General features: G+C 48.9%; 12 protein-coding genes across 12 annotated transcripts; 6 read left to right on the plus strand and 6 right to left on the minus strand.

Moving 5' to 3' along the window:
• Positions 1-244: 244 nt before the first annotated feature.
• Positions 245-1366, plus strand: M430DRAFT_110093 (hypothetical protein; the record flags this gene model as incomplete). Its single annotated transcript, XM_024861330.1, has 1 exon — positions 245-1366. The coding sequence occupies one exon, from the start codon at positions 245-247 to the stop codon at positions 1364-1366; it is 1122 nt and encodes a 373-aa protein (XP_024716885.1).
• Positions 1367-1759: 393 nt separating this feature from the next.
• On the minus strand, positions 1760-3067 carry M430DRAFT_22726 (hypothetical protein; the record flags this gene model as incomplete). Its single annotated transcript, XM_024864752.1, has 4 exons — positions 1760-2506; positions 2567-2659; positions 2706-2879; positions 2933-3067. The coding sequence occupies 4 exons, from the start codon at positions 3065-3067 to the stop codon at positions 1760-1762; spliced, it is 1149 nt and encodes a 382-aa protein (XP_024716886.1).
• Positions 3068-3807: 740 nt separating this feature from the next.
• M430DRAFT_22727 (hypothetical protein) lies at positions 3808-4128 on the plus strand (the record flags this gene model as incomplete). The annotated part of the gene is made up of 2 exons (XM_024864755.1): positions 3808-3966; positions 4021-4128. The coding sequence occupies 2 exons, from the start codon at positions 3808-3810 to the stop codon at positions 4126-4128; spliced, it is 267 nt and encodes an 88-aa protein (XP_024716887.1).
• Positions 4129-5834: 1706 nt separating this feature from the next.
• M430DRAFT_61684 (glycoside hydrolase family 71 protein) lies at positions 5835-8570 on the plus strand. Its single transcript, XM_024868941.1, has 11 exons — positions 5835-6200; positions 6254-6444; positions 6535-6661; positions 6724-6787; positions 6854-6869; positions 6917-7001; positions 7054-7129; positions 7177-7271; positions 7322-7347; positions 7417-8124; positions 8174-8570. The coding sequence occupies exons 1-11, from the start codon at positions 5945-5947 to the stop codon at positions 8426-8428; spliced, it is 1899 nt and encodes a 632-aa protein (XP_024716888.1). The 5' UTR covers positions 5835-5944; the 3' UTR covers positions 8429-8570.
• A 394-nt stretch (positions 8571-8964) lies between these two features.
• On the plus strand, positions 8965-10098 carry M430DRAFT_22730 (hypothetical protein; the record flags this gene model as incomplete). The annotated part of the gene is made up of 2 exons (XM_024864756.1): positions 8965-9891; positions 9958-10098. The coding sequence occupies 2 exons, from the start codon at positions 8965-8967 to the stop codon at positions 10096-10098; spliced, it is 1068 nt and encodes a 355-aa protein (XP_024716889.1).
• A 429-nt stretch (positions 10099-10527) lies between these two features.
• On the minus strand, positions 10528-11218 carry M430DRAFT_185985 (hypothetical protein). Its single transcript, XM_024863908.1, has one exon. The coding sequence runs from the start codon at positions 10943-10945 to the stop codon at positions 10559-10561; it is 387 nt and encodes a 128-aa protein (XP_024716890.1). The 5' UTR covers positions 10946-11218; the 3' UTR covers positions 10528-10558.
• Positions 11219-11501: 283 nt separating this feature from the next.
• M430DRAFT_109925 (hypothetical protein) lies at positions 11502-13547 on the minus strand (the record flags this gene model as incomplete). Its single annotated transcript, XM_024861319.1, has 2 exons — positions 11502-13000; positions 13154-13547. The coding sequence occupies 2 exons, from the start codon at positions 13545-13547 to the stop codon at positions 11502-11504; spliced, it is 1893 nt and encodes a 630-aa protein (XP_024716891.1).
• Positions 13548-14536: 989 nt separating this feature from the next.
• M430DRAFT_37348 (hypothetical protein) lies at positions 14537-15374 on the minus strand. The gene has a single exon (XM_024867107.1). It carries the CDS (start codon positions 15288-15290, stop codon positions 14640-14642), a length of 651 nt encoding a protein of 216 aa, XP_024716892.1. The 5' UTR covers positions 15291-15374; the 3' UTR covers positions 14537-14639.
• A 2382-nt stretch (positions 15375-17756) lies between these two features.
• Positions 17757-20265, minus strand: M430DRAFT_22733 (hypothetical protein; the record flags this gene model as incomplete). Its single annotated transcript, XM_024864757.1, has 6 exons — positions 17757-19225; positions 19274-19436; positions 19484-19648; positions 19701-19799; positions 19854-20076; positions 20129-20265. 6 exons carry the CDS (start codon positions 20263-20265, stop codon positions 17757-17759), a joined length of 2256 nt encoding a protein of 751 aa, XP_024716893.1.
• A 2237-nt stretch (positions 20266-22502) lies between these two features.
• Positions 22503-22919, minus strand: M430DRAFT_53892 (hypothetical protein; the record flags this gene model as incomplete). Its single annotated transcript, XM_024868427.1, has 4 exons — positions 22503-22548; positions 22630-22716; positions 22776-22834; positions 22884-22919. The coding sequence occupies 4 exons, from the start codon at positions 22917-22919 to the stop codon at positions 22503-22505; spliced, it is 228 nt and encodes a 75-aa protein (XP_024716894.1).
• Positions 22920-23136: 217 nt separating this feature from the next.
• On the plus strand, positions 23137-26360 carry M430DRAFT_128520 (hypothetical protein; the record flags this gene model as incomplete). Its single annotated transcript, XM_024862067.1, has 3 exons — positions 23137-23558; positions 23605-24413; positions 24460-26360. 3 exons carry the CDS (start codon positions 23137-23139, stop codon positions 26289-26291), a joined length of 3063 nt encoding a protein of 1020 aa, XP_024716895.1. The 3' UTR covers positions 26292-26360.
• Positions 26361-26760: 400 nt separating this feature from the next.
• M430DRAFT_76522 (hypothetical protein) lies at positions 26761-27969 on the plus strand (the record flags this gene model as incomplete). Its single annotated transcript, XM_024869561.1, has 2 exons — positions 26761-26960; positions 27033-27969. Coding segments are annotated over 2 exons (1137 nt in total), but the record flags the coding sequence as incomplete, so codon positions are not given.

Consider the following 27969-nt stretch of genomic DNA (forward strand, 5'->3'; position numbering starts at 1 on the left):
TCGTGGCATTGCGGAATAATCTCAATGTCGTAATTGTAACTAAATCCAAGGTCGCCGCCCCTCAGGCAATGAAATGCGGCAATCGATTGCTGGAGTATATCCTCTTCCCCGCGTCCTATCGCATTCGCAATTCTCTGCAAGCACGTAAGTACTGTACTGTACTGTAGGTATCTCGCATAGCATATCCTATAAATCTCTCCCTCACACATCCCACCTCCCGTAAGGATATCTATCTCACCCAACCATGTCTATCCCGCCAATAAAACTCGCCATCCTCGACGACTACCAAGACATCGCCAGCGCGCACTTCGCGCACCTGAAGCCACACTTCGAAATCACCGTGTTCCGCGACACCCTCCCGCCCTACAACCACCCCTCGACGCCCGAGCATGCGCGCCAGCAGCTCGTCGCGCGCCTGCGCCCCTTCACCATCATCTCCAGCATGCGCGAGCGCACGCCGTTCCCCGGCGCGCTCCTCGAGCAGCTCCCGAATCTGAAGCTGCTGCTGAACTGCTCGCGGCGGAATCTCTCCATCGATCTCGAGGCCGCCAAGAGGCTCGGGATTAGAGTCACGGGCGCGCCGGGCACGGGACGCAGCGATGGCGATGGCGGCGGCGTCCGGGGCCAGACCAGCAGCAAGCGGAGAGGGCCCGAGAGCACGACGCAGCACATCGTGGCGCTGATCTTGGGGCTCGCGAGGGGTCTCGCGCATGATGATTTGCAGGTCAAGACGGGAGGGTGGCAGACGGGGCTCGCGATGGGGTTGGGCGGGAAGGTGTTTGCGGTTCTGGGACTGGGCAGGTTGGGCGTGAATGTTGCGCGCATCATGTATCAGAGTTTCGGGATGCGGATACGGGCGTGGAGTGCGTCGCTCACGCAGGAAGAAGCGGATCGGAGAGCGAGGGAGGCCGGGTTGCCGGTGGAGGATGAGGATGGGGAGAAGGTGTTCAAGGTCGTCGGTTCGAAGGAGGAGTTGTTTAGAGAGGCGGATGTACTTTCTGTGCATTATGTCCTGTCGGATAGGTCTCGCGGCATGGTTGGGTCCGCTGAACTCTCTGTCATGAAGAGGTCTGCGCTGTTCGTTAATACGTCCCGTGGCCCCTTGGTGGTTGAAGATGCACTGCTTGATGTTCTGGAGAGAGGCGCCATCCGGGGCGCTGCGCTGGATGTGTTTGATCTCGAGCCGCTGCCAGAGGACAGTCGATGGCGGACGCAGAAATGGGGGACGGAGGGCAGGGCGCAAGTGTTGTTGACTCCGCATATGGGGTATGTGGAAGAGGAGGGCATGAATAATTGGTATGAGGAGCAGGCTGAGAATGTGGAGCGGTGGTACAAGGGCGAGGAATTGCTACATGTTATGGTTTAGTACCCAATATATTCGTTGGTTTATACGCAGAGTTGCGGTTGTAAATCCTTCTCCTGCCTATTCTGCTCCACCAAGTGTTAAGGCGTGATGTTTGGTCGATGGATGGTGCAAATTGTCACCTTGTGGCCAATCTGCGGGCTCTTCCTGAAGTTATATTCCTTTCTGCCCTCCAGCTACTCTCTTTGCATTGCATACCATTGATACAATTTGATTTTGGGAAAGAATCGGGTTTGAAAAAGAGTATTCCAAAAAGTGCTATCCATCTTGACCATTGTGGTGTCGGATATAGCTAGAATGTTGTGATAGCCTGTTGATTGCTTGAGGATAAGGTCTATTAGAAATACATGAATTCATTTATTCCACAGTCCTGGTTCAGTTGGATATTCCACAACTCTACAGTTCATTATGATGTATCATCTCTGCATCAACGATCGGTACGTTTCTTCTCTGCAGCAACCCCCAAACCTCCACCGGCGTCATCAGTCCACTGCCCACTGCCACATACAGATGATGCAGCAAGGCATGGCACCTAACTTCGAAGGTCCCATCGTATCCTTCTGGATACGTGTTCTTCTCTGGATCGAAGTCCAAATCCACAGCCCAGACATGAGCCGGATTATCCATGCTGAATTCCGTGAGTGACTGAATAGCTTCCTTATCCGCCATCAAGACAATGCCGGTATCCAGACCAGACGGAAGACCACCCTCCTTTCTCACTAGTCGATATCGCTGTCTACAATCTTCGGCGCTGATATCTTTGGCGTTCTTGCCAATCTCGGCGTCGAGCGGCATCATGAATCTACCTTCGATATTCTCGAGCCCAGTGCCCTCCATAAAATTCTGGAGCTGCGCCGCGTTAATCATGTCGAGCGTCTCCACGAATTCGTGCAAGGCCTCCTCGTCGACATGGGAGGGCATGCAGAGGATGAAGCCAAAGTTCTCATGGTTCTGTAATGAGAAAACCTGGACAAGAGGCGCTATTTCCCTTTTATAGGCTCTGACACCCTCTGGGACCCCTAGTTGCTGGCGTGCGTACTCGTGTAAGGTGCTCGTGATGTTGTTCAGAACTTTCTTTGGCAATCCGGCAAAGTAGCCAGGGTTTAGTTCTTGCGACTGGCGTTTGAAGAGTTTGTCTCGTACCTTGGATTGTTTAGTCTTTACCAGAGGAGGGGGTTATGGGTAAAAATGGATCTTTCTTACGTCGTCGGGCAATTCTCTCGCTTCTTGATCGCTGTACGTCTTGTATTTTTCTTCCGTCCATCCCGGGGGGAGGTAGCTCGAGTAATCTTGATCCTACCAACAGTTAGAATGAGATTGAATATACTTTCCCACGACGTACCTCCTCTGACGAGTCCTCTTTCTTCTTGAGGTAATGGAACGGACCCGGCTTGTCTTCGTGAGGTGGAAGTGGCTTCAATCCTAATGCACCTCGCTCTTCGTCGATACGTTGTCGAATACTCTCCTCGGTGACTTGGAGCTTGATTCCCAGATCTTCAATCAGATCAGAAATGATCTGGGGAAGGGGTTTAGAGTCTGGATTTAGGGGGATAGGATATAGAAATTTACATGAGCTTGTGTCTTCCCAATCACCGTATCTGCGGCGGCAGCCCACTCTTCCGCCGACCAGTCAGATGGGGCCAAATCTTCCATCAGCTGGACGCTGTAGTTTGCAGATGCTGAGATAAGAGAAAGGCAAGCCATGAAAGGCATGAACCTCTTAAAAGAGGAGGCCAGCATAGCTGCAATCGACTTGGTTCGGAAGAAAAGAGGACAAGGTATATCTCGTGCAAACTGAGCTGCTTGATGCCCCAGTCTTGGTCAAAAAGAGGATTGGATGATTGAGGTGGATGAAGAAGAACGGAGAAGTGACAATTCTACGAAGGTGAAGGTAGTAAGGTAAACTCAATGTGCAGAAGCAGGAACGACGTTGGCTACCTAGAGGTCATGTGATTGGCTAAACGAATGGCTGAAAGACGCTCCAAGCTTGAGAGAGACTACTCTTGCTGGTCAGAGGTATCCGAAACTCAGCGATACCATGGACCTCAGGAGCTGGTGACAGGCACGGCTACCATAGACAATCGTACGGAGTAAGGTTATGCTCTTTCCAAAATTTTCCCCTTCCCCTTTTTCTCAGGCACCAACTAGTACTAGTGTCTTGCTTACTTAAGGTAAGGACACTGGGGTAATCTTGATAAAGCCTCATATTAGAAGCCTCAGTCTTCATTATTCTTATTGACACTTACACCATTCCTGGCCTATAGCCATGCGGAGCTTTTACCTACTCATAACTAGTCCCTAGGAAAACTGTAAATGCAGAAGAAAACCTAGGTTCCACTTATCCCAAGCTTCAATGTTAATAAGCGTCAAGCAGCGTGGCACCAATATCTCACCCCGAATCTCGCGCCCGTATAGTACACGGTCAAAGACTCGAAGCCAGAGTCATGGCCTCTAAAGATGCAGCTATATTTCCCGATCGCAGCCCGAAAAGAGTAGTCTTGAGACTCAAAGTAAGTGAGCTTGAACGCCGCAGCTCTTCTGAATATGACGACGCAATCAAAGCATACCTTTTACTTGCAGGACGACCAGCAAATGAAGACGAAGTACAGAGACGTTACTTCCACATCGAACCTTTCTAGGCTCCTGAACTACAGCAGTCCTCCTTCTACATCATCATAGACCTCGAGAAGTATTCACTTGTCGATGGCGAGTTTTGGAATTTACCACACGAGATCTACCACGTTCGCCGCTTCCAAGACTCCTGATGAGTGTTGATCGTCGTTTCTGTTGCTCCACTGCTCACAGACGTCCATAATCTATGTGAGAAAACTGCTTCCGAATATCTTGGTTAGCATTCAGCTCTGTTCTCAACTTCTCATCGTTTTCCACGTCCTCATTGAACACCATGTGCTATTCTTGCTTTTAGCTCATCCAGTATCATTCGCTGAAGATAGCACACTACTGTGTTCCTTGCGACCGCTATTTCATAGATCGAGGCTCATTACAGCAGCATCTAGACTCCCCAGCATACATCTTCGAATACACCGAGTGTGATAGGGGTTTTGGCAGTCAGCAGGCTCTCTAACAGCATCTGGAGTCCCCAACGTATGCTCGTGAGTCTATTGTTGAGTAGTTTGACATCCCCAGCTCTGTCATCGTTCTTTGCAACAACATTTCGATTGCGATTCAAACAGCCTACTGTTGATGACATATCAAGACAGATAAAGACTGAGCCGGACAGAACGAATCACGATAGTCTTTCTACTTATAGCAGTAGCTCTACGCCTACTACTAGTCGATAACACGCTACACTGAATAGAGAGTTACGGATTAAGAAACACCGCAAAAAAGCAGCGGGATCTAAGCACGCTAAAGATACCTTCTTTTCTAAGCTAAGTGGCTCAGGTTCTGATCATCTTAGGGAAGATCAGTAGAGAGGAGAGATAGTTCTAACTCTAGACGTCCGCTTTCAAGAACCTACCTTCATTTGTGGTCATTTGTCGTTCTGGCTAGAGTGCAAAATCTATTTCGGCTTCCGGTCAAATCCGTTTGTGGCAGGAAAGAACAAAAAGTAGTACCGGAAATATGCAACTCAGATAGGTTTAGGTGTGTCTACAAACTTGGCTTTGGACAGGCCACATGAACATCGATGGCGACGCGTGATGACTTTCCGCGAGGAGGAAGTCCTTCACGACTTCAAGACGAGAACATTGAGAAGTTGACCAGCGTTTCCAATTTGCATAATTGAGCCAGGCCACTTTTAACACACATGTGGAGAGCCTACCTTTTGTGACGGTGGATTTTGGATTTGATTGCGAGACATGATGCTGAACTTTGATGCTTTGCCATATCCAATGTTGACCACGCCAACTCTTCTGCTGGCACAAAGAATACGACTGTAGGAGTTCGTTCTGTTGTCGTAAACCCTCTCACTAGTACATCACCTAGGTACTGAGAGTTCTTTTTAACGCTACCCCCCTTAATCCAAACTCAACCAGAAAAGGACAAAATAATACGATAAAAATACTTCTAAATATCAAATATAGGCACTTCCGATAGTCAAGGAATGTACGTACAATCATTTTTGTCCGTCCGAAACATCTACGCAGGGGTGCGGCCCGGGTCAGCGAGAAAAAGGGCCTAATTGACCAATCGAGATCGAGTGGTTCATTAAAATACTATCGGACCTTCGGGCTTCAAGGGGAGTTGCATTTTATCCGTTCGGCTGGTCTTCTGTTTAAAGATCGTCTTGGCTTTGTTTCAACCTATCATTAAAGCCCTGAGGCTTTGGTACTATGGCGAATACGGGGGTGCCATACTCGCCGTTTCGTAAAATCGGTCCTATTTAGACTTCTCCGACATGCCCGTGTGAGGCATGATTCGTGAGATCTAGACCTTGGAAACAAGACAGCATTGTATTCGGCATATATCAAGTGAGTAGAAGGCTTCGTTCTGGAGGCCTGCGGCTTCTCTGGCCTCGTAATGCGCCTTCTTTCTCTAACCTGCTCTCTTTCTTTCCCTTCAGCTTAGCTCTCCTCATTTCCTCTTTCCCCTTAACAATAAGATTCACAGCTTGGAATCATGCGTTTCGTTATTGTTCAGTGGTTCTTCCTTCTCTCAGCTACGTCTTTAGCCTCTGCTGGTCTGATTTCGAAGCGCGAAACGTTACATTTTCATCCTCGTTCTATTACCGAACGTTCCGTACAGCAAGGCTGGTCTCTCCAATCTACGACATGTCCAGTCGATAGTATCTCATGCGGCGGCGGAGCATGTTGTCCTTCAGGCCTGCATTGTAACCCCGCTGCTAATGATGAAGTCGCCACCTGCTGTCCAACTTGTAGGTGTTCTCAAGATTATACAGCCGGCTGAGTTACTTACAGACTATACCAGCATCCAATTGTCGCGGCTCTGTAGAGAGTGGCGGGGCATGTGCAGACTCAAATTGGTCACTGTGGCGGGGAGTCAATGGGAATGACTTCTGTTGCCTGGTAGGAATGGTCGGCATCGTTAATTACCAAGATTCGGTTGCTGGCAGTTGCGTCTCATCAGCGGATGTTGGAACTTCATCTACAGCACAATTGGTAAGATTTGTATTATCAGTTTCTCTTTCCCTCTTTTGGTGGCACTTGCTTTGCCTACTCTCTACTTCAATGCCTGACGGACATATTTAGATATCCACAGGCGTGGGTGGTAGCACGTCTGCAAGTCCTACGTCAACAATAACGTCGACTCCTGCAGCACCTACTACTACAATAACAACAACATCTGCCCCCTCAGCTCCTACTACTACAATTTCAAGTAAGTTTTTAAATACGCAATTTTCTCTTTTTGACACGTTGGATCCAACTAACATACTAAAGGCTCTTCATCACCCACAACAACATCCACGAGCGCGGCGGCTCCTGGAACTACAGGAAAGCCAGTGTAAGTCCTTAACTTATATCCATAACGAAGAATGTGTTCCTGTCTACAATCACTAACACGTGCCAGCTTTTTCCACTACATGGTACTATATTCGACCCTTCTTCTGTTACTTCTCCTAACAAGCCATAGGTTGGAACGATCACCGATGCGCACTGTGAACAAGACATCCTTGATGCCCAAGCTATGGGTGTAGATGCATTTGCCCTCAATCTTCGTATGCTCTTTTCTTTAAGTCTGCATCTGAAAGTCAGTTAACGCAAGAATAGCCACTGTGGATGGTTACGCGGCCACCACCTCTTCCCAGCTGTTCAAATGGGCTGGAGTGCACGGCTTCAAGCTCTTGTAAGTAAACATCTTCTTCGTGAAAGCGAAATTACTGATACACCTAGTTTCTCTTTCGATATGTCGGGCTTCAATAACCCTGATCAATTTATTACCTTCCTGCAATCCTATGTCACTAATGAAGCATACTTCACGTATAATAGTAATGTTATCTACTCGGGTTTTGATTCTGTGACTGATTAAGGTGTCTAGACCTACCACTGGTATCTACATTCAACGTGAGTTTCTCGTCAACGTTAAGCCCCTGAGCTATTGCGTGACGTGCAACCCCGCTAAGCAAGTTACAGGGTGGCGCGTCATCTTACACGTTTGGTCAAGACAGCGTGAACGATGGATGGAAAGTAGAATTCCAAGAAGTCATGGCGAACGCGGGCCATCCTGTGTACTTTGCACCCGCATTCCAAGACGTTTCTGCTTCCCCAGATTTTTTCACTACCGAATTCCCAACCTTGGATGGCGCCATGAACTGGAACTCTTGGCCTCAGAATACTGAGGGTGATATTATAGTCCCTACCACTGACGACGTTACCTATCTGGATGGCGCACATGCCTCTAACAAGAGCTTCATAATGGGCGTCTCCCCTCTGCAGTTCAAGCATGATCCGAGCTACGGAAACTGGTATCGACGCGGCGAACAGAACCTCGAATATCGATTTGGACAAGTCCTGAAACTTCAGCCTGACATGGTCGAACTGCAAACGTGGAACGACGCGGGTGAAAGTCACTACATGGGGAACAGCTGGCCGGAGCCAATCGAAGGGACCAATATCGCCTCATACACAGCCAACTATTCTCATACCGCCTACAAAGAGATCTTGCCGGCTTTTGTCAAAGCTTACAAATCGGGAGCCATGACCACAGATACCATGTACCCAACGAATGGGAAGAATGCCCAGGGTGTTTTCTGGCATCATACCTTGCTTGCGAATGGGGACTGCAGTTCCGACTCGATAGGGGAGCCGCAAGGTGTTGATACCGTCGAAGATAAAGTCACTGTAAGTTTCTCTCCATCTCCTCCCTTTGATATAAATCTAACAGCATTAGGTCGTCGTTCTCGTAGCGAGCGGCATCACGACATACAACGTTAGCATCACATCCGGCGGCAACACACTGGGCTCCTCGAAGCTCGTACCTGGATATAACCAGTATTCAGTCGCGGGCTTGACCACGGGAACTGTCGTCGTAACCGTCACTGACACGTCGACGAATTCCGAGGTTGTCACTGGCACAGGACCGCTCCCTGTTGTCGATACCTCAGACATATGCAACTACAACTTCCAAGTCGTTGCGTTGTCGTGAGAGTAAATCGATTTCGGTATCTGGAATTTGATGGTTGTTCGGGGTTATATCTCTTGTGTGAAAATAGTATTTCTATTCTGTATTTACCATATCCTTATTTCTGATTCAGAATAAAACATCTAGTCTTCCTCTTTTGTCCTCCATTAAGACGCTTAAAGCCTCCTTCATCTAGCCCGATCATTACCTAATTTCTAGTATTTGATAAGAACTCAAAGATAGCTCTTCACCAATTCCTACATTTCCTACAGGACAATAACTTATACCTTAAGTATTTGTCCTGAAACACTAAGCGAGGGCTAATAGGGGTACTCCCAAAAAGGTGGTTTACCTGAGATAAGGTATCTAATAGTTAAGTTTGATTTAGTGGAACCCTTGGAAGAATAGACGCGAGGACGTCATACTCCGTAAGGACAATCCAGCGATAAAAGCGTCGGGAACATAGTTTATCCGCCATGTGCGAGCTAATAGCCCCCTACCGAAAGCTAAAGCATCGTTCCCGCTCTACCTATTCATCACAACCCCAGTAACACTTCAAAATGAGCAGCGAGTCCAGAACACCAATTCTCCTCCTAGACGGCGGGCTAGGCTCTACTCTTGAAGATGAGTATCACTATGAGTTCAACGACGGCACTCCCCTATGGTCCGGCCAACTCCTCGTGACCCAGCCCGGCTTATTGCTCGAAGCGCACACCGGATTCGCCAAAGCAGGCGCGGACGTGATCCTCACAGCCACGTACCAGGTGTCCTACGAAGGCTTCTCAAAAAGCGGAGTCACGGAGGAAGATGCTCGGCAGGTAGCGCGGGGCGCGGTCAAGATGGCCAAGAGGGCTTTTGAGGGACGGGAAGGGAAGGTGGCGTTGAGTTTGGGGCCGTATGGGGCGACGATGTTGCCGCCTCAGGAGTATGGGGGGAAGTACGATGCTTATCACAGAACGGTGAGTCAGCTGAGGGAGTGGCATGTGAGACGGATCGGGATGTTTTGTGGTCCGGATAGGGAGGTGGATTGGGATGATGCGAGGAGGTGTTGGGAGGATGTTGATTTTGTGGCGTTCGAGACGATTCCTTTGGCGGTGGAAATTTTGGCGGTGAGAGAGACGATGTTTATTGCTTCTAAGGAGAGGGAGGAAGGTCGAGGGAAGGAGAAGGACTTTTGGATTAGTTGCGTGTTTCCGGGGGAGGGGAATCAGCTGCCGGACGGTAGTGATGTGAGGGCTGTTGTAGGTGCTATGCTTGGGGAGAGGCAAAATGCTAGGAGGCCGATGGGCATAGGGATTAATTGTACGAAGATAGGGAAGATAGAGTGGCTGATTGAGGAGTTTGAGAGTGCAGTAAAGGAGATAGTAGAGAGTGGAGAAGTGAAAGAGTGGCCGAGTCTGGTGGTGTATCCGGATAAGACGAATGGGCAGGTATATAATACTACGACGCACAAGTGGGAGAAAGCTGAGGCGGATGGGACGAGCTCGGTAAGTGCTGGTTTACGTGGTATTTTGTGTTTTGATAGTTATACAGTTATACTAACGTTGCGCTAGGCGCCATGGGATGAGACGTTATTTAGGATTGTCTCACAAGCACAGGAGCGTGGGTCTTGGAAGTCGATATTCGTTGGCGGCTGCTGTAAGTCGATAGCGAGTGATATTGCGAATTTGCGGAAGAGGATCGACCAGAGGTGAACGTCCTATTTGGAATGCAAGATAATAACCACTCATACCAGCTTGGCATTCGTGATATCCTTCTCTACCTTGGCTATATAGTCAAGAGACAAGTATAACGAGAGGGTCGATTGCCCTGCTACAGGAGCTGTTAGAAAGAGTTGACTGATTAAGATTTTAATCAAAAATGTTCCAGCACGTCACTTATGAAGGAGGATAGCCTAGAAAAGAAGATCCAGAGAAGTGAATCGGAGGGTAACGGTTGAGGAGTCCGAGATGTTTTAGACCGCATCAGAAAGATACGACAAGATTTTGTGCGGCATTGGCCAGTCCCTAGGCAGTTTTGACTTTTATTGAGGGGGAAGACTAAAGATCAAATTGGAAGAACATATGGCTATCTCATCCAACTAAGTGTGTTACGGCGATAGTGAAATAAGACTAAGGTAACAAAATATATGATCGTGAAGGGTGCGGGCTTCATCTAATGGCAACTCCTTAGGGGACTAGCAGTATAGACATTAAAGCCTATTGTCCGCTCTAGAGAACTCAGCCATAAGCACACTATACTACAGTCTGAATCCTTAATCAATGTGCTCCCCGCCCTAAGACTATCACTACAATTACTTTTAGACGCATTCTCTACACTAAACATCTTATACCCAGAGCAGAACGATGCATAAACCTGGACACTTAAGTTCGACCCATCACTTGTGTTCGCCGGTGCTAGCGCTCGTACACCTGTTCCTTCCATACAGCAGCCGGTATAGTTATAGTTCCCTACTACCTGAACGATAGAAGGTATAGCCGCCTGTGGTAGTGTGTCTTGCGTGGAGTAAACGCTCAATTTACCTGTGCTACTCCATGACATAGTTGCGTTCCCGGCGTAGGGGACACTACAGTCACATAGGGGAGCCTACTAGCTCCTAAGTCCAAACAATTACTGCACCAGCACTCATCACCGAGAAAGAAAGGTTTCCAACCTTTCATCTCACTATGATCTTAGATTGGCCAAGCAGAAAAATCCCCCCTTAGACATGCAGACCGACTTTTTTTGAAATGCCAATCCGCTGGTAGCCTGGTAAGCATCTTTAATTGCTGCCACAGGTTCGAGTATCAATGACTTCTGATCTACTTCGTGCCCTTTCTTAGCATTATATCCAATAATGGCAAAACATCTCCAAAGAAATATTCTATACGAGCAGGACAACTCACTTTCTTCTTCATTTGCCGCGGTCCACTGAAAGTGATTTCTGGCCAAGACTGAACAGGTTGAGACGCAACAACCAAAGATCAGCCGAGGGGAGGAGCAAGGTTCGTGATTGCGAAAAGTCTCTGGTGTGGCGCATAGTTCCAGAATCATAGTTTGATCCAGATTCCTGACACGCGCCATGCTTGTCCTTATTCTAGTGGCTATGTGGACACAGCTATGGGAACAGTTGGCTATACTCATAGTCCATATTCTCGTCAAACACGGCTGTCCAATCAACGCCCAATTCTGTCTCAGCAAGATAATCCGCCACATAATTCTGACTGAACGGCACGAAAGAGTTTGCACTGAACTCTACCACTTGTGGGAATGGACAGGACGTGGGGCTTTGATGATCAATCCGCGGGGTTAAGCCAGTCTGCGATGCAGCGCTTTTGGGTTGACTAATTTTGACCTTCCCGAAATATGGAATAACGGCTTGGTAACTTTCAGGACCGGTGTACAAGCCGTGGTGGACCTCCAGAAGATATTCAAGCAATTGAGCTGCTTGGCCTGCTACTGCGCATTCCAATTTGATGGAGACATCTTTGAGGCTTCTAGCTGTACACTGCACAAGCTCCCAGTCCTCGTCTTGTTGATGAACACTACATTCAGAGGATTGTGAAAGAAGGTTGATGACAATGGTAACTGCGGCGGTGAATACTTGGAAATCCATCAAGTCACATATAATGATAGATTGACCACTGCCGTTTCGTAATGTCTGATAGCATCCGATCATTTTCCTTGAAGCTTCGAGGGCCAAGACCCTGCTATTCTCAAACCTCTTATCGACGGGCGACTTGAGCATGTAAGGAAGGTGAAGAAATTTTTGAAGCTGGTAGTAGATCAGCTTGACAGCTTGCTGATCATGGAGGGCTTCGAGAGACATGGTGGAGCTAGGAATAGCATCCCACCAATGCTGAGGTATTTCATCCCTGAACTGCTCCAATTCTTGGTTGATCCGCACGGTAGCAGCATAGCCTACATGCCGATGGTTTTGATTCCGCTCAATTATGTGACCAGCAATGATACTAAGCCTGTGCATTGCTCGTGCTTCAATGGAGTCTTCGATATGCACCTCTGAAATGCCGGGGTGCGAATCTACTATTGCGTAGGGAAATCCAAGGATCAACGATAATTGTCTATCAAATTGCCAGAAGTACGACCATAGAGCTTTCTGACGTATACTGGTGCTCTCGTCTGGATGATGAAGTCCTAGTAGTATAGCCAGATTCAGACCGCGGCGGATAGTGAGCCAAGCTTTCCGTGGTCTGCCCATGTCGATGTACAGTTTTGATTGCAGCGCCAAAGCTTCCAGACCCTCACGCGTTCCACCTGTGTCTTCATCAACAAGAAGAAGAGTCTCTGCACCGCTCAGGTAAGAATTGATGAGATCGTTTGGCGAAGCAGGTAAGTTTGAGCATCGATTCCCGAAATCTCTTGGAAGCTGCTGGATGCAAAGAGCGAGCCAGAGCACGGACTTAGCGACGGCAGCTGGAGTCCCTGATCCTAATGAATCAAGAATGAAATCCCTAGCTGATGCTACGCTCCCGGGTTCAAGTTGATCGGAGCTAGTCACTGGTCTTTCGGGAATTGCTGGCCAGAGAGGCCAGTACTTCTCAGTCAACTCGAGGATTAATGTCAGGCTATCGAGCCTCGGTATTAGCCTGTTCAGATCTGTAATGCAACTGTTGACACGCTGGTTTGCAGAGAACGTCTGTCGATTTTTGATGCCATGTCCACCATTCCATTGAATCCGCATCGCTTGTTTGAACAAACTAATCAAGGGTGCATCTTGTTCGAAATGATCTATCTGATTGGAAGGCGTACTGAGACTTTCAGATTCCGAACCACTAAAGTTTACAGTGTTCGTCCTGTTCATAGAGGCGTCTTCTCCTATTGTTTCCGGAAGAGGTACTGGCCGAAGCCGTGCGAGAGCTTCCGTAACGTTCGTCTCAAGCTCAGCCAAGCTCAGAGATCCCAGGCTCGGATCAATGGCATTGCAGACACGGCGTACAGTGCCTTCCAGATCTTCCAGCCTTCGTTGCAAATCTACCAGGCCGTGCGCTCTGCCCGTCCGAGTAGTTCTCTGGGTGCCCGGCCGCTGGGGGGTACACCGAACATCGTGCAAAGCACATTCTTCACACGTTGGGTTGTTTGGAGGGTAAACACAGCGAACTTTGCGCCGCCGGCATTCAGCACAGCTCCGCGTGCCAAGTCGCATGCGTCTAGGAGGCCCAGATGAAAACTCGTTGGGCGGTACTTGCGACATTGATGCTGTTGAAGTTGAAGGACGCACTGAGTACTGAGGTGATGTTGCGCAGGCGGAGCATTCGCGGCCGGCGATCAAAATTTAGCCAACTGCAACTCAAATACTCAACAGTCGATTGTATTTACTAACAAATAATTCTAACTTACGAATGGGGTAACATGAAGCACTATTATTATCTGGAAAAATACAATTGATTGATTATTCATAAGCCGTTCCAGGCCTGCGGTAGCTGACTAAGTGAGGTACTAACCTACTGACCATTATGCCCGATGAAATAATGGAAACTCTGCCTCTTAACATGTTTCGGTGCTGGGCCACCCGTTCCTTAGCCCCCTCTATTGTCGTCTCTCTGTCCATCAGCGTAAGGTAGCCTTCATTCACGCCCCATCTTTGTTCTCCAAAGTCCCGCATTATGGGTGTGCCCTTCGTTCCTATTCCGAGCCCGTGCGAATTACATACTCTATCATTAGTAGGATCCTACTTGTTTTTCTATTGTCGCGTAGGTTATAGAGGGGTTTAGAGAGATAGGGAAGATTGCGTTATAGTGGCAGTCTCAGTGGCCACGAGTCACGACATCATGACAAGGGGCAAAGGCATGAAATATTGTGTGGTTCAGGTGCCTTTCAGCGCCTGTGAGTGTGGGAGCAAGTAGTCTTCCCCCGATAAGGCCCCTTGTGGAGATACTCTCCACCTCGTCTGTTTCGAGCTGTTCCGTGTCTATAGATGCTCCTTTAGAGGATTCCGTCAGTTTTGGCACGACATGTCTCATGGCAATATATGATCCACTAGGTCTGGAATATCAATGAGAATCTAGTTGAGTGATCAGAAGAGGGAGAAAAGCACTAATTGACAAATTCCTAGACCTTTACAAATTCGGAGCGATGTATCGTTACACATTTCTTCTTCACTTCAAATAGGTTTCGAAAGTTGAAATTCAATGCATGATCAATACTGGGTCGATCACTTCAAGAAGTGAGCTAGAAATGATGCAGCTGCTTCACATATCACTTATCTGCCTATTTTGGACGTCCGTTGAAAGAGTCTCTATCCCCGCAATTGATCGATCCATTCCAACGCCGTCGACGGTTCAAGTCTCTTCGTATAATCGGGATCAATGAAGGTATTTCGGACGACTCCTTTCTCATCCACCAATAAAGTAGCAGGTACGGGAAGCTCAAACGAATCATCTCCATTCCGCTCCTTCAAATTGTTTCCAAGATTTTCGAAAACAGGGCGCAAGATGTCAGGCTGGGCGAAGAGAATCCCTAATTGTTTTGCGAGTTTGTTACCCACATCAGAGAGGACGGGGAATTTGAGGGCGTGTTTCTCGGTCGTTGACAGAGACTGGTTTGGAAGCTCGGGTGAGATGGCCACCAGCGTTACACCTTTGGCTTTGAACTCGTCGAGATGCTTCTGCATGGCTACCAGTGCAAGGTTGCAGAACGGACACCACTCGCCACGATAGAAGGTTATAAGCAACGGCCCCTTAGCAAGGAGGCTGGCGCTGGTCACCTCGTTGCCCACTGCATCGCTCAGGGCGAACTCGGGAATAGTGTCACCAACTTGGATGGCGGAGGCCGGTTGGTACGAGGCCGCAAAATCTGCATTGGCGGTTTTGATTGGCTTTGTGATGCTTGCAGGCGCTTTCTGCTGAAAGTCGTTGTAGAAGGTGGAGAGTTGATCCGCGAGACTCATGTTTGAATAGATGAAATGATCCAGCAATGGATGTTGGTAGTGATGTGGTCGGGAGAGGTTCGAGTTGGTGCTCACAAGATAGTAGTTGGCGGTTGCTAGTTCATGGCTGATGGCTGATGGGCGGTAGTTTTATAGATATCGGGATTCCAGTTGGGGTGGTGGTCTTCCTCCAATTCGTGCGAATTCGTGCGAATTGGTCCGAACTCGACCGAACGGATGACCAACATCATCACGAAGGTATCGTCTTACTGTATCAGAGAGAGAAGTTTGTCATCGTCACACAACTCATCTTACTGTGTCAGAGATGAGATATTTGTCATCGCCATACAACTCACAAGAGCTCATCGCATCTTGCCAGGACTACCTACACGCATCTGCATATTCACAATTCGGCTGAGCAAGCAACCAGGGAACCTCTCAGGCTCTCACCCACCAAGGCCTCTTCAACAAGAAAGACGACGCAGAGAACATCTGAGGAAGCTTCTAGACGAAAAGATCAATCCGTCTCCTGCTCACAATGCTGGAAAGACGGCCCTCCAAATCTTCAGAAGGAGATCAGGGGTGGAATCGTAAACTTGTTTATGTAATCTAGGGGTCCCCGTGGATTGGGTCCTTAATTCTTGGCTTAAAGGCTCTTGATCTCTGAAGCTAGGAAGACAGTACATTACAAGCACTTACTAGAATATCATGTTACATAATGCCTCCTTAGCAGGCTTCTCTAGAGGTACTTGAGGGTACACTGTTACTATAATAATAAGGAGGTTAAGAATAATCTCATAAATGGCTCTGAACTTTCTTACATAGTAGTGTAATAACAGTTCAGTTTTTTTTAGAACCACTATCAAAAGCGTTTTTCAACCCCTACATAACTAACGTAAATATAAGGAAATAATGAGCTTTAGAAAGGATACGAAGGTCTTTTTTGGTATAGATAAGCTGATAGATGACCACTCTATAGGTAGACTGTAGTTATTAAATCAAACAAGCTATCATAACTGCTTTAAATTAAGAGCGTAGAGATAGTTCCTTAAGCATGGGTTTAGGAAGTTAATACTGTGAGTCTGTGAGGGTGTAGGAGACGACTTCGGTCCACGTTCTATTATAGAAGGCCAAAACCAACACCTAAATAAACTAAGGGAGGAACAGATGATCTATAGTCATTATAATCAGAAGCAGAGAGCTACACTTAACAGCTCATCATTCGTCAAGTAGTAATTCAGATGCTTGTTGCTGCTGAACGTACCCATCAAAAGGCTGTCCATTCTTAATACTAACTCTAGACCTTGAATAACAGGAAATAATCAGCTTAATAAAAGAAGACGCTCTGATATTAGCATCTAGGTCTAAATGGGTGCTTTTTCTGTTGTCCCTGACTATCTGTACATGCACTTTTCATGCTCATAGGTGCGCTCTTCTCTTTTCTGTACCTCCCCTATCATCTGCCTTACCTAAGGTAGTTGTCCCTTATATGCTGGCAAAAAGGACATCCACCTCGTAGGCTAAAAAGGGTCCATTAGAAATCTATACTACAATACTATAAGTTCCATCAAGCCAAAACGCTAATAGAAAAAGAGGTAGCCTATTTACCTAGGGTAGATAGTACCCTGTAATTGTTAAATACCTATAGATAGACATAGACACCTAGGTGGTAAGTAGGGTGAGAACCTTACTTGGTCAGCTACCTACGACCTATAACGGTTTATAAATCAATCAATCAATCAGTTAATCCACAGTGCCCTCTATGCCACTCTTTTAATACAGCTAATAATAGGGTTAGAGAAAGGGAAGTCGATCGTCGCTATCCCTTAAGCGCCGCCCCTCTCCCGCAATCCCGCATGCATTGATCTGATTGGCCACCATCCGCCCTGCGCTCAACTCCTATCACTATCACGATTGGAGACTGCGACCTTCTAAGGGCGCGTGCGATGTGCACTGCAGGCGCGACGTACATATGCGTCTTACGCGCTTATTTATTTTAGTTGAGGTATGTGAGGTGCTGTGCAAGGCGGGCGGGAGTCCGGGAGTTGCTGCGCTTGCTCCTTGACGTGTGAGGGAGTCAAGTTTTCATGTTTTTCATAATCAAGTTCAATCGAAACAGACACTGTAGAAATGAATATATTAAAATCATATAGCAGAAGTGATAGTGATATCCTAGACTTTATGCGCCACTTGAACGCCCGATGTGCCTGGCCTCCCAAGGGTATCGCGCAAAATTCCGCACCAACGTAAACTGAGCTCTGAAAATGAATGTAGGGGAGCATGCTCTGATATACACCAAGGCGAGATGGAACGCGGGACGCCGTGTATGCTTTCCTCCCCTCTCTCCATCCGGCCGGTTGCGCATATTGTCTCCTCCAAGTCCGCCGCGCGCAATGCTGGACGTTCTTCAGCGGACCCAGTGTGTCAGCTTGAGCTGCTACAGAGCAGCTTCACTGATTCGCTGTCTCGCTGATACAGATTGCCTTTTTAAACGGTAATGCTGACGTTCTTCCTCTTCTCAGCCTCATCCATGTGGAACCCAAATACTAACTTGAACAAATCTCTTAAGAAAGTATACTGTCCGCTTCTCATCATCCACCCGACGCTCTTTGCAACATCTACGGCTGACGCCTTCTTGCCAACGCTCGGCAACGCATGTGCACTCCTAAAAGTCGGGTCACTCAACACCAGATTGCGATATGAAGTCAGCAACGTAGCGTGTGCGGGCAGAGAGCCAAAAGAGCCGGTCGGGAGGGCCTTGACGAAATTCTGCAGAGCGGGCGGGTCGGACTTGTTAGATGTAGTAGAGGTCGGTGCGGTGCGGGAGAAGCCAACGTTCATCGCTGCTTTCAGGATGAGGATTTTGAGACGGGTCAGGTTTACATCTTCCGGGTTAGCCGTAGATGTTACGGTGCTTGAGGAATGCCCTGACTGGCTACTGCCTTGAGAAAAGCCGGAGAGGGAAGAAGAGGCGCTGGACCAACGGACATTTGCCGCACGGTTGTTTTCCGTGCCGAGAACGAGGATGTTGGGGATGTTGGGGGAGACTTCGGGTGAGATAGGGGTATCTTCAAATTCTGTAGTGGGCGTTTCGGGATTCCAGCCAGGTAGGGGATTGTCCCTGAAGTGGTTGCGAGCATGTGGTGGATGCTCAGGGTTTTCAGGTAAGCTCGTAAGGCTGCTAGACTTGCTGTGGGAGTGGGTGGAAGGATGAGCGGACGGGTCTCTGGCGCGGCTCATTTGGTCGCCTACTTGCGAAAATGTAGTCTGAGAGGCCCGTGGCGTTCCACGCTCGGGTCGAACCTGGGTCCAGCCTTCTCTAAAGAGGTCGCATAGTTCCCAGCAAGCTTGAACGGCCGATCCAAGAAGCTCTTCATCTGCGGATTTTCCGTCTTTCTTGTTTTGACGAAGACTGAAGAGCATCTCGGCCAACGACCAACATGCTCGAAGAAGAGCGTCTGTCTCTTCAGCTAGCTCATTCCGTTGTTTCATGAGTCGGTGGCAAAGAGTGATATAGAAATCCAGAGTCCTCTCTCGAAACGCCTCTGGAAGGCTTCTGTCGTGAGTATTGTAAAGGTGGTTGTTCAGTTCAAAGCTGACTCTTAATACGGAATCAGCGGTCTCATCCTTCCGTTGGCGTACCTCAAATAATGCCTGGCAAAAGTCTCGACACATATCAAGCGTCGGTCTGACGTAAGAATCATGATCTTGATCCCGGCTGTAATAAAGCTTCTGGCATAACTTCCAGCAGCACTTCCATGCCTGCTCATGGGTATCACCGGTTCCAGAGTAGCTGAATATTCTTTCGCGGTGAATCGAGCTTAGACTTGCTAGAGTATTACACAGAGTCCAACATTCATTGAGCGCCGTCTTGAGCGCATTGATCTCCTGCTCGGGATTGTGCACGGTGTGAGACTCAAACTCATCTTCCTCATGTTGATCCTCTTCTGGGATCCCTGGAAACCATGAGTAATGGCGATAATCCCTGAGATCTTGGGACCTACCTTCAAGACTGTGTAAGCTGGTTGACGCCCGGGAGAGGGATCTCTCTATACCTAGAGCTTCCACTTCTTGCCGGGTCTGTGCGCGGGGTGTTGCGTCCTCAATGCTGTATTTGCTTGGGGGCACATCTGTAGAAATCGGAGGGGGGGAGATGGGTTGGCCGCTCTGCTAGCAGTTAGCATCAGCAGGTAGGCTCAAATGGGATATCCTACTTCATCTTTCGGAACTTCCAAAATTGTCTTGATAGCATGCCCAGCAATGTCACGCTCCTGATACGGGGTGGGAGTAGATCTATCTGGGAGGGGTGGGGACTTTTGAGAGCGGATTGGTGGAGATTTGCCTAGCTGCCGCGAGGGTGTTTGCGCTGGGAAGCTGTCCTAAACAGACAGATCAGTGGATATGAATGCCAGATTACACATCACAACTCACAAATCCCTTGTATCCTTCTGGCGCATGTATAACCGATATAGATTCATCGTCGATCGAGGCTCGTAGCTGTTCCGGGAGGGCTGTACTGATTCTCTTCAACTGCCTCAATTAGCGAGGCATCTTGCCGTTTGCGTTGGAGCTAATTGAGCATACTGTAGACCGTGAATCAGTAGATTCGGCGTGGGTCACAGGTGACAGATCGCCTTCCAAGACATCCTCCGTAATCTCATCCTCAATTTCAGTTGTATCCGTCCCGTTCGATGTCACCGGCGATGGCCCCACCATCTCGCTTGGACTGAGCACATTCGATCCGGCTGGGGAAACGCCTTCCATTGAGTTTGGATGGAGTGATGATTCCCCGGAATTACGCGCTGGTCTATCACACAAAATCAGTAGCGTTCTTTCAATCAAGGCGGGAGATTGCTGACGTTGACTGGAACCGTGAACCTTGAGAGCCTTGGGAGCCTTGAGCTGGAGAATTAGGAGACAGAGAGAACTCGGTGTATGGAGAGATGGCCGGCATCATAGCTCCAGGTGAGGACACCAGAGGGTTCTCCAACGCCATTGTTGGAGGCTCACATGCGTGAATGCCAAATCCTCAAGTGGTCTTCGAGGGATGACGGGGGGCTGTTGTAATAAGAGTGTCGCAAAGCCTTGCAGTGCCTTGGTCGACGGCGGGGAGCCTTCACAGAAAGATGTTGGAGGTGGGCCAGCAATCAAGGCTGGACGGAGCTTTCGAGAATCAGCAGATGCGAGCTTCGTAGCTGGCAACCAGTTGGCACGACTGCTGCTGGCGAGCGGGTTGGAGGTACTGCAAAGGAACAGGACGGAGATGCTATCCCTCCTCTCCTCTGCCAATGGGTGCGAGGGCACAGGACGAACCGTCGGGGCGGGCACGATCTGGTGGTGGTCAGGCAGCTTTGAAGTACTGCACGGTACTTTCGTGCACTACGTACTGTCTTCGCTGTACAAACAGTAGTCGACAGCAATGGCTCCTGAGGAGTGTCAAGATATGCCCCGTACTCCACAGTCTCCGCCGTGGGTGAAGCTGTGCCGTTGGCTCGATCGCTTCGGCGCAGGACACTCAGGACTCAGAGGAATCAACGTTCGCTCGGCTGGGATAATCCTTGCGCAACCGCCCTTGATATCGCGATGGTGGATGAAGGGGACGACTGTGATCTGGTAGGCCGCAGAGCTGAAGAATCTGCTGCAATGCACACCAGGGCTGTCGGTGTGGCAGACGGCGGCGAATCAAGGGCGGCGATGCGCGTCTCTTGCTCGAAAGGGCTGCATGAAGCCCTGCCGGCGCTTAGGAATGCCCTCTATGCTTACTCGGGACTACAATACCGCACTGTTACTGACTATACCATGACTGCAGGAGTCCGACTCTACGCTGTGTGCAGAGGGGTACAGGAAGAGACTTGAAAGACTCGAGAGACGACAGTAAGAAGCCAAGAGTCCAAGAGCCCATGGATCATGCATGGCTCATGTAGTGAGTGGCGAGCACCATCTCCAACCTCTCCGCCCTTCACGATACGACTCGGCGATAATACCCCACGTCTGTGCTGGTCCTCCGCTTTGCTTTGGGCTATCGGCTCTCCTCACCCCGGTTCGTCTGACGGCTACTTCTTATCGAGTACTGCTCAACCACAGGAGCCAATTGATAGTAGCCGACAAGGGCGGAGCCTTGTCCTCGAAGGTACCATAAGACGGGATGGGCCGTCGGCGGTACACCATTTGACCTGCTGGAGGGTGCACACTGCTATCAGAAAGAGTCAAAGGCCGCACCAAGCTTCGTCCAAGAAGTACACGGTAAATCCAGCCGACCCGAAAGCCACTGTTCGGCCCATGGGTTAGTGGTTGATCGGGCCGCCTCAATTGTGATCACAACGCTCTATACAGTTGGCTCATGATAAGACCAGTGCCTGTAACGTGAGATTGTTTGCGAGATTGCCATGGCTATTCTGCTTACTGGATTGAGCTCAGTGACCAGGTGTTATCAGTCGGGAAGAATTCTGTATATTCCATTACCAAGCATCGGAAGAATTTGAACGCTACGACCACCTCTAACCCATGAGTTGCGAAATCCCTCTATTTCCTAACCATTCCGAATAAGCTCAGAGGCTCTGCAAAAAAATACCCTGGGAAGATGAGCCTTTTCTTTGCAAAATACCGTGGTCTCACGCCTCGCAGCCTTAATGGCTGTCTTGTCCCTTGTAAGTTGCATAGGCGCTGGCGTACTTCGTCCTGGACCAAGCGTTATCCTATCACAAACTAGTTTGCCATAGCGCTGCCGGGGACCATGTGCAGTACTCCGTAAATGTTGGTTCTCTAAGATTTAAGGTACAACCAACATCTGGTGGAATCCTATCTTCTGGGTCGAGACAATAAGCAGACAAAACAAGCGGACAAATCCTCCAATAATGAAGAAAACGAAGCCAGTTGCTGGCACCAAGCCCCACATGTTGGCTGTGGCACGCCGCACACGTCTCAAAAGTCCAACGATAAGATGCCACCTAAAAGTTGCCAGGTCCAACTTTCTCCATGTTCTAGCAGGTAAGGGACCGCGCTTCGATACTCCGTTTGCCCGGCGCTTCGCGGTAAATTGACGTGTCTTGTTGGAATCTTGGTGAGAGAATTCGCATACTATTAGCAAGCTGATCTTCTGTTTGGCAACAATTTGACGCCCAAGCCCAAAATCTGTCTTGATGGCAAGCATCCAACTCCTTGATCCGAGCGCCAGTTATGGAATGACTTGTTATTTTCCCTCCTAAACGCCTGCCCTGTATAACAATAATATATCTAACCCATAGCGGCCTTCTTCGTGTCTCGTTCTGCGGGGTTGTACCTATTTTCAATGTTAGCAACTGTATCGTCTGTGGAGCAACCTGGAGCATCCGCGATGAGGCTGTGGGATAGTTGGGCGTACTTGAGAAGTTTTTCGATCAGGTCGACATGTGTCATAATCATGCGGCGACAACAGTATCGTTTACACCCCAGTTGATCCATCGCATCCCTTTTGAAATAATCAGCTTCTGCTACTGAAATATGGGGGAGCCGAAAAGTCCAACTAACCCATCCGTCGTGCCCTCATCAATGAGTTTCAAGTAGCGCTCCCATAGATCCCCGATAACCTGTACTTTCATCAATAGGAGTCCGGCGGCAGGGTGAAGTAGACAGTACCTTCCCGCAGGAAAAGCAGCGGACTGGAATAATCATCTTGTTGTATCTTGAATAAGGTGCGGATCGATGAGGCTGCGCGGGGTCGTAGGTATGATGCGCAAGATCGTCGCGTGTTGTCAGAAAATGTTGCTTGAAGCTTTGAGAAAATCGCGGATAGAAAAGGCGCTAAAATTATTTTTGACTTTTCGCGAGATCGTTGGTAGAAAAAAGTTCACCAACTACACCGAAACGTCACAAGACCTCTGACAAAGCCATGGCTTCCGCATTGAAGCGCAAAAGAGGTCCAGTGGAGGTATTGGATACTCCAAAAAGAACAAAATCTATCAAAGACTCCCAAGATTTCCTCCAGAAGTCCGAACTTTTGCATGAAGTCAGCTGGGAGGCCAGCCTCAACCCACCGACAAAGACGAAAGAATTGGTGCGAACGAATGGGACTAACGGAGACGGCATAAACTTGCAGAAGAATTCAAACCATGCAGAAGCTGTTGAATTCGAAGGATTTGTTGATGAACAGAAAACGCAAAGAGAAGAAGAGTCCAGAAGAAAGAAAGAGCGGCATTCGAAGGGTAGCAACTCTTCTCATGCCTGGAAGGGACCTTCTTACGTCTGGAAGTTATCCGAGTCGATAGGGGGGCGAATACTCGATGTTGACCCGGTTTTCACGGAGGATGAAAAGTACGCTGCCTACTTCTTGTCACAGGAATGTTGCTAACAAATCCAGATTTCTTATTCTTGCCAATCGCGCAGCTATCCAGGTGTATTCAACCTCAAACTCTCTCTTGACTCGGACAATAAAGCTCAAAATCGACCCTTCAACGCGACCCAATGCACGAATTATCACGTACTGCCTGTCACCGACCAATTCGAACATCGTGTGGGTAGCATGCTCTGACGGGGCAATATACAGCATAGACTGGACGTCTGGAGCGGGCTCCGACCAGTATTGGGGAATATCCTCTACGGGATGTATTCATATGACTGTGGCATCTATGGAATCTGCCGGGCGAAGACGGGACGTTGTCTTTACAACTGAGCCCAAGAAAGATGGTGGATGGCGGATCACGGCAAATGAATTAGCACCACCCAAGGGCCCAATCGAGACGGTTGCGAGAACGATATATACTTCGAATCAGCGAGTCAATTTCCTGAAGACTGGACTTGAGGGTTCTACTATTGTGGCAGCTTCTGAGAATCGGGTCCTACTGGGAAGTCTTCGATCAACGGAGTATGGTACCATCGATAAGATCAAATACGAATTTCGAGTGTTTGAATCCACCGATGTTATCTCTTCTCTGGACATCAAGGTTACCGAAAGACCAAAAGTTGCAGGTCAAATGGATAAGAAACGATATCCCATTGTGGATGTTGTAATTGGAGATGTAAAGGGTGCCATCTTTATACACAATGATCTCTTGCAGAACCTCGCCCGGTCACAGCGGAAGGTAGCCGAGGACTCTGGAATCTCCTTAATCCCTCGCAGACTTCATTGGCATCGGCAAGCTGTTCATACTGTGAAATGGTCTTTAGATGGTATGTACATCTCCTGGGATGATCAGCTCTGAGCTAATGAATATAGGCAATTATATAATATCTGGTGGTACTGAGACAGTCCTTGTACTTTGGCAGCTGGATACTGGAAAGCAACAGTTCCTTCCCCATATGTCTGCAACAATTCAGAATGTTGTTGTTTCTCCTTCCGGCTCCTCGTACGGGGTCCAGCTCGCGGATAACTCAACAATGGTTTTATCAGTCGCGGAATTGACGCCCACGGCTAACATTGCGGGAATCCAAGCATGCGTCTTGAACTATGAGGAGCCCATAGATTCGAGTGTACGGAGGGTTGGAGAAGATGCCTACGAGCAGCCTCTTTTCCAGCACACTCCTGCGGTAATCAACCCAGCCGACCCCTCTCGACTACTGCTTGGAGTAGGGCAAACGCAAGCTGTCAGTTATAGGAAACCTCTCGTCACGAGTGTTCCATTCCTGCAGACGTTTGACCTTGGAGCCGGTCATAACGTGTCTCGTCAAGCTCTGACTCGAACAAATATTACAAACATCAACATGGCACCTAATGCTCATCGAATCTCTGAACCAAGAGTCACCCATATGCAAATATCGTTCGATGGGAACTGGCTCGTTACAGTCGATGAATGGATACCTCCAAAGCGAGACTTGGACTTCATTGGACCGGAAGGAAAGGATCTCGAATTTGAACGTCAGCAAAGGCTGGAAGTTTTTCTCAAGTTTTGGCAATGGAATAAAGAAAACGAGGACTGGGAACTTGTATCACGGATCGATACTCCTCACGCATCGACTGATGGGGTTGGCGCTGGGAGAATTCTGGATCTTGCTTCAGACCCAAGCTCGTTACGCTTCTCTACCATTGGGGAGGATGGTATAGTTCGGACCTGGTCTACGAAGACCAGAAAACGGGATGGTGTGCCCGCTCGAGGGAAAGATGGAAAGATTTTAAGGAACTGGACTTGCCAACACGCTATTTCAATTGGCAAATCCGAGCTGTTGGACGAGAGGGACGATGCCCCACAGACTCCATCGAATGCTTGCGTTGCGTTTTCGGAAGACGGATCGATCTTGGCTGCAGCATCTGGGATTTCACCAAATGGTCTGCTCCACCTCTTGGATCCAGAGTTGGGGACAATACGAAGCTCGCTCAACAGCATGTTTGAGGGACATATCGTGAACATGAAGTTCTTAGGTCAGGATTTAATCACCCTTTCCGACAGAATACTAGTGTACGATCTAGTCCTGGACTCAATGCGATACAGCATCAAGCTAGGATCTACGGTTACCTCGCTATCAATCAGCCAGAAATTGGAGATGATGCACTTAGCCGTTGATGGGAAGAGTCGCACATTTGCTGTCTCATTACCTGCCAATTTCGATGTTTCATCTACTTCCGATTCTCAACAACAATCCCTCTTGAACCGGTACTCGGAGTTGGCCGTCTTCCATCAGGATAAGCGCGAGCCATTGCTTCAGAATACTTTCTCGACTTTAATCACTGCTCTATTACCCGCTGTTGGATCGGAGGGATACTTAGTTCTCGACTCTGCAGCAGAGATAAGAACGGTACTTAAGCAAGGCACTCAGGCAGTTACAAGTCTTGCACAGTCAACGTCAGCCCTGCAGCTGGATGCGCCCGAAGAAACAACAACCGAACTATCACGTTTACCGGAAGACGAGGAAGAGGCCGAGGAAGTGGATGAAATTCAGCCTACAGCGACGACGCCTGACGAGGAGGAGGATGATGAGACACCCGTGGTGACACAACAACAGCTCTCCGAGGTATTTAACGTTGGGCCTTCATTTGCTTTGCCGCCTATGGAAGAGATGTTCTACCGTGTGGCCGGGTTATTTTCGAGCCAGCCGTTGACCCAGAGTGTTTAACGCATGGTGTTTCTGGTGTAAGGTTTGCATAGCGGAGTTTCTTGCGTTTCAGTGATAGGAGCGTTGTGTAGAGTTCTACAAGGCATAAAATACAAAATGTGGAGTTGCATGCTCTTGTTCGGTTCAAACCGCTCCCGTTCCTGTCAGCGTGAATTATCTCTGCGTTGCGAATTGGTCTCCTCAAGGAAGACATGCATTTGAATCATCACCATATTTCCCCATCCCATGAGAACTGGTTCAAAACGAAAAGGGGGGTTGGTTTTTGCAGATCACGTGAGACACACGGAAGCGGGGCAAGCGGGGCAAATGCCGGAATGGCGCAATCGTCAGTCAACGCATCATGTCAAAGGCAGGTCAGAATTGCCATGGAGTTATATCGTACCCTTTCCTCTTCTCTTGATTGCCCAGCACGAATCCCTCCGTCCTCCTATTTATTTCATTTTCTCATTCCCTAACATGAGCATTCAGAATGTCGTTCTCCTCAATCCCCATTCTTGACCTCTCTCTCGCCAAGGACCCCTCCACGAAAGCCCAGTTCCTGGACGAGCTTCGACATGCCCTCCTCGAAGTCGGATTCCTGTATCTGAAGAATGTAGGAATACCCAAGGAGTTGACACAAGGCGTCATTAGAGAGGGAATTGAATTTTTCAATTTGCCTACGGAGGAAAAGTTCGTTCTTCCCGTCGCAGCTGTAACAGCTCTGAGCATCTGACATGAGGACCCTTGCTGATGGAGTCAAAGGCTGAAGATACAAATGAAGAATGCACCCAGTTTTCTAGGTTATTCATGTCTCGATGCCGAGGTCACAGCTCATTCCATCGATCACCGCGAGCAGATTGACCTCTCGACCGAGCACCCTCTTCCCTCGCCTTCAGACCCGAGATATCGAAACCTCTTGGCGCCTAATCAATGGCCCTCGGCCTCTCTACTGCCAAATTTCAAGCCCGTATATTCGGATTATATCAAGCGGATGGGAGAGATAAGTATCTTCTTCACGTCCCTCATCGCCGAGGCTATCGGTCTCCCGGCCGACGCATTCAACAAATACTTCGATGCGGACCAGCAACACAAACTGAAGATTGTGAAGTACCCGGACCTCAAAGAGCTGGGGCTGTGGAAAGAAGGAGAGCCGGTGGAAGGGCAAGGAGTGGGGCCGCATAAAGATAGCATGCTGACCAGTTACCTGCTGCAAATGACGGACCATAAGGGGCTACAAGTCCAGAATCTACAGGGGGAGTGGATCGATTGCCCGCCGATTGATGGCACGCTCGTGGTGGCTATCGGGCAAGGCATGGAGGCGCTCACTCAAGGCGTATGCATGTCCACGACGCATCGAGTCCTCTCCCCAGCGCCAGGATCCGGTGCGAGGTTCTCGGTGCCGTTCTTCCAAGGCGTATCCCTGGACGCGGAATTCGAGGAGCTGAATGACTTGGAGCATGGCGGGGGAGTGGGGAGGGTCCCGGAGCATATCCGGGAGATGAGGAGGCAGGTGGTGGCCAGGAATGGGGGCAGATTGGATGATGTCGAGTTTACGTTTCATGGGGGTGGGGTGGCTAGGACGTTGGGCGAGGCGACGTTGAGGAATAGGGTGAAGAGCCATCCGGATGTGGGGGAGAGGTGGTACCCTGATATCCTGGCGGGGATCCGCGAGGAACAGGAGGCGGAGAGGAGGAGGAAG

The sequence above is a fragment of the Amorphotheca resinae genome (genome assembly GCF_003019875.1).
Source record: "Amorphotheca resinae ATCC 22711 unplaced genomic scaffold M430scaffold_13, whole genome shotgun sequence".
NCBI classification, from domain to species: domain Eukaryota; kingdom Fungi; phylum Ascomycota; class Leotiomycetes; order Helotiales; family Amorphothecaceae; genus Amorphotheca; species Amorphotheca resinae.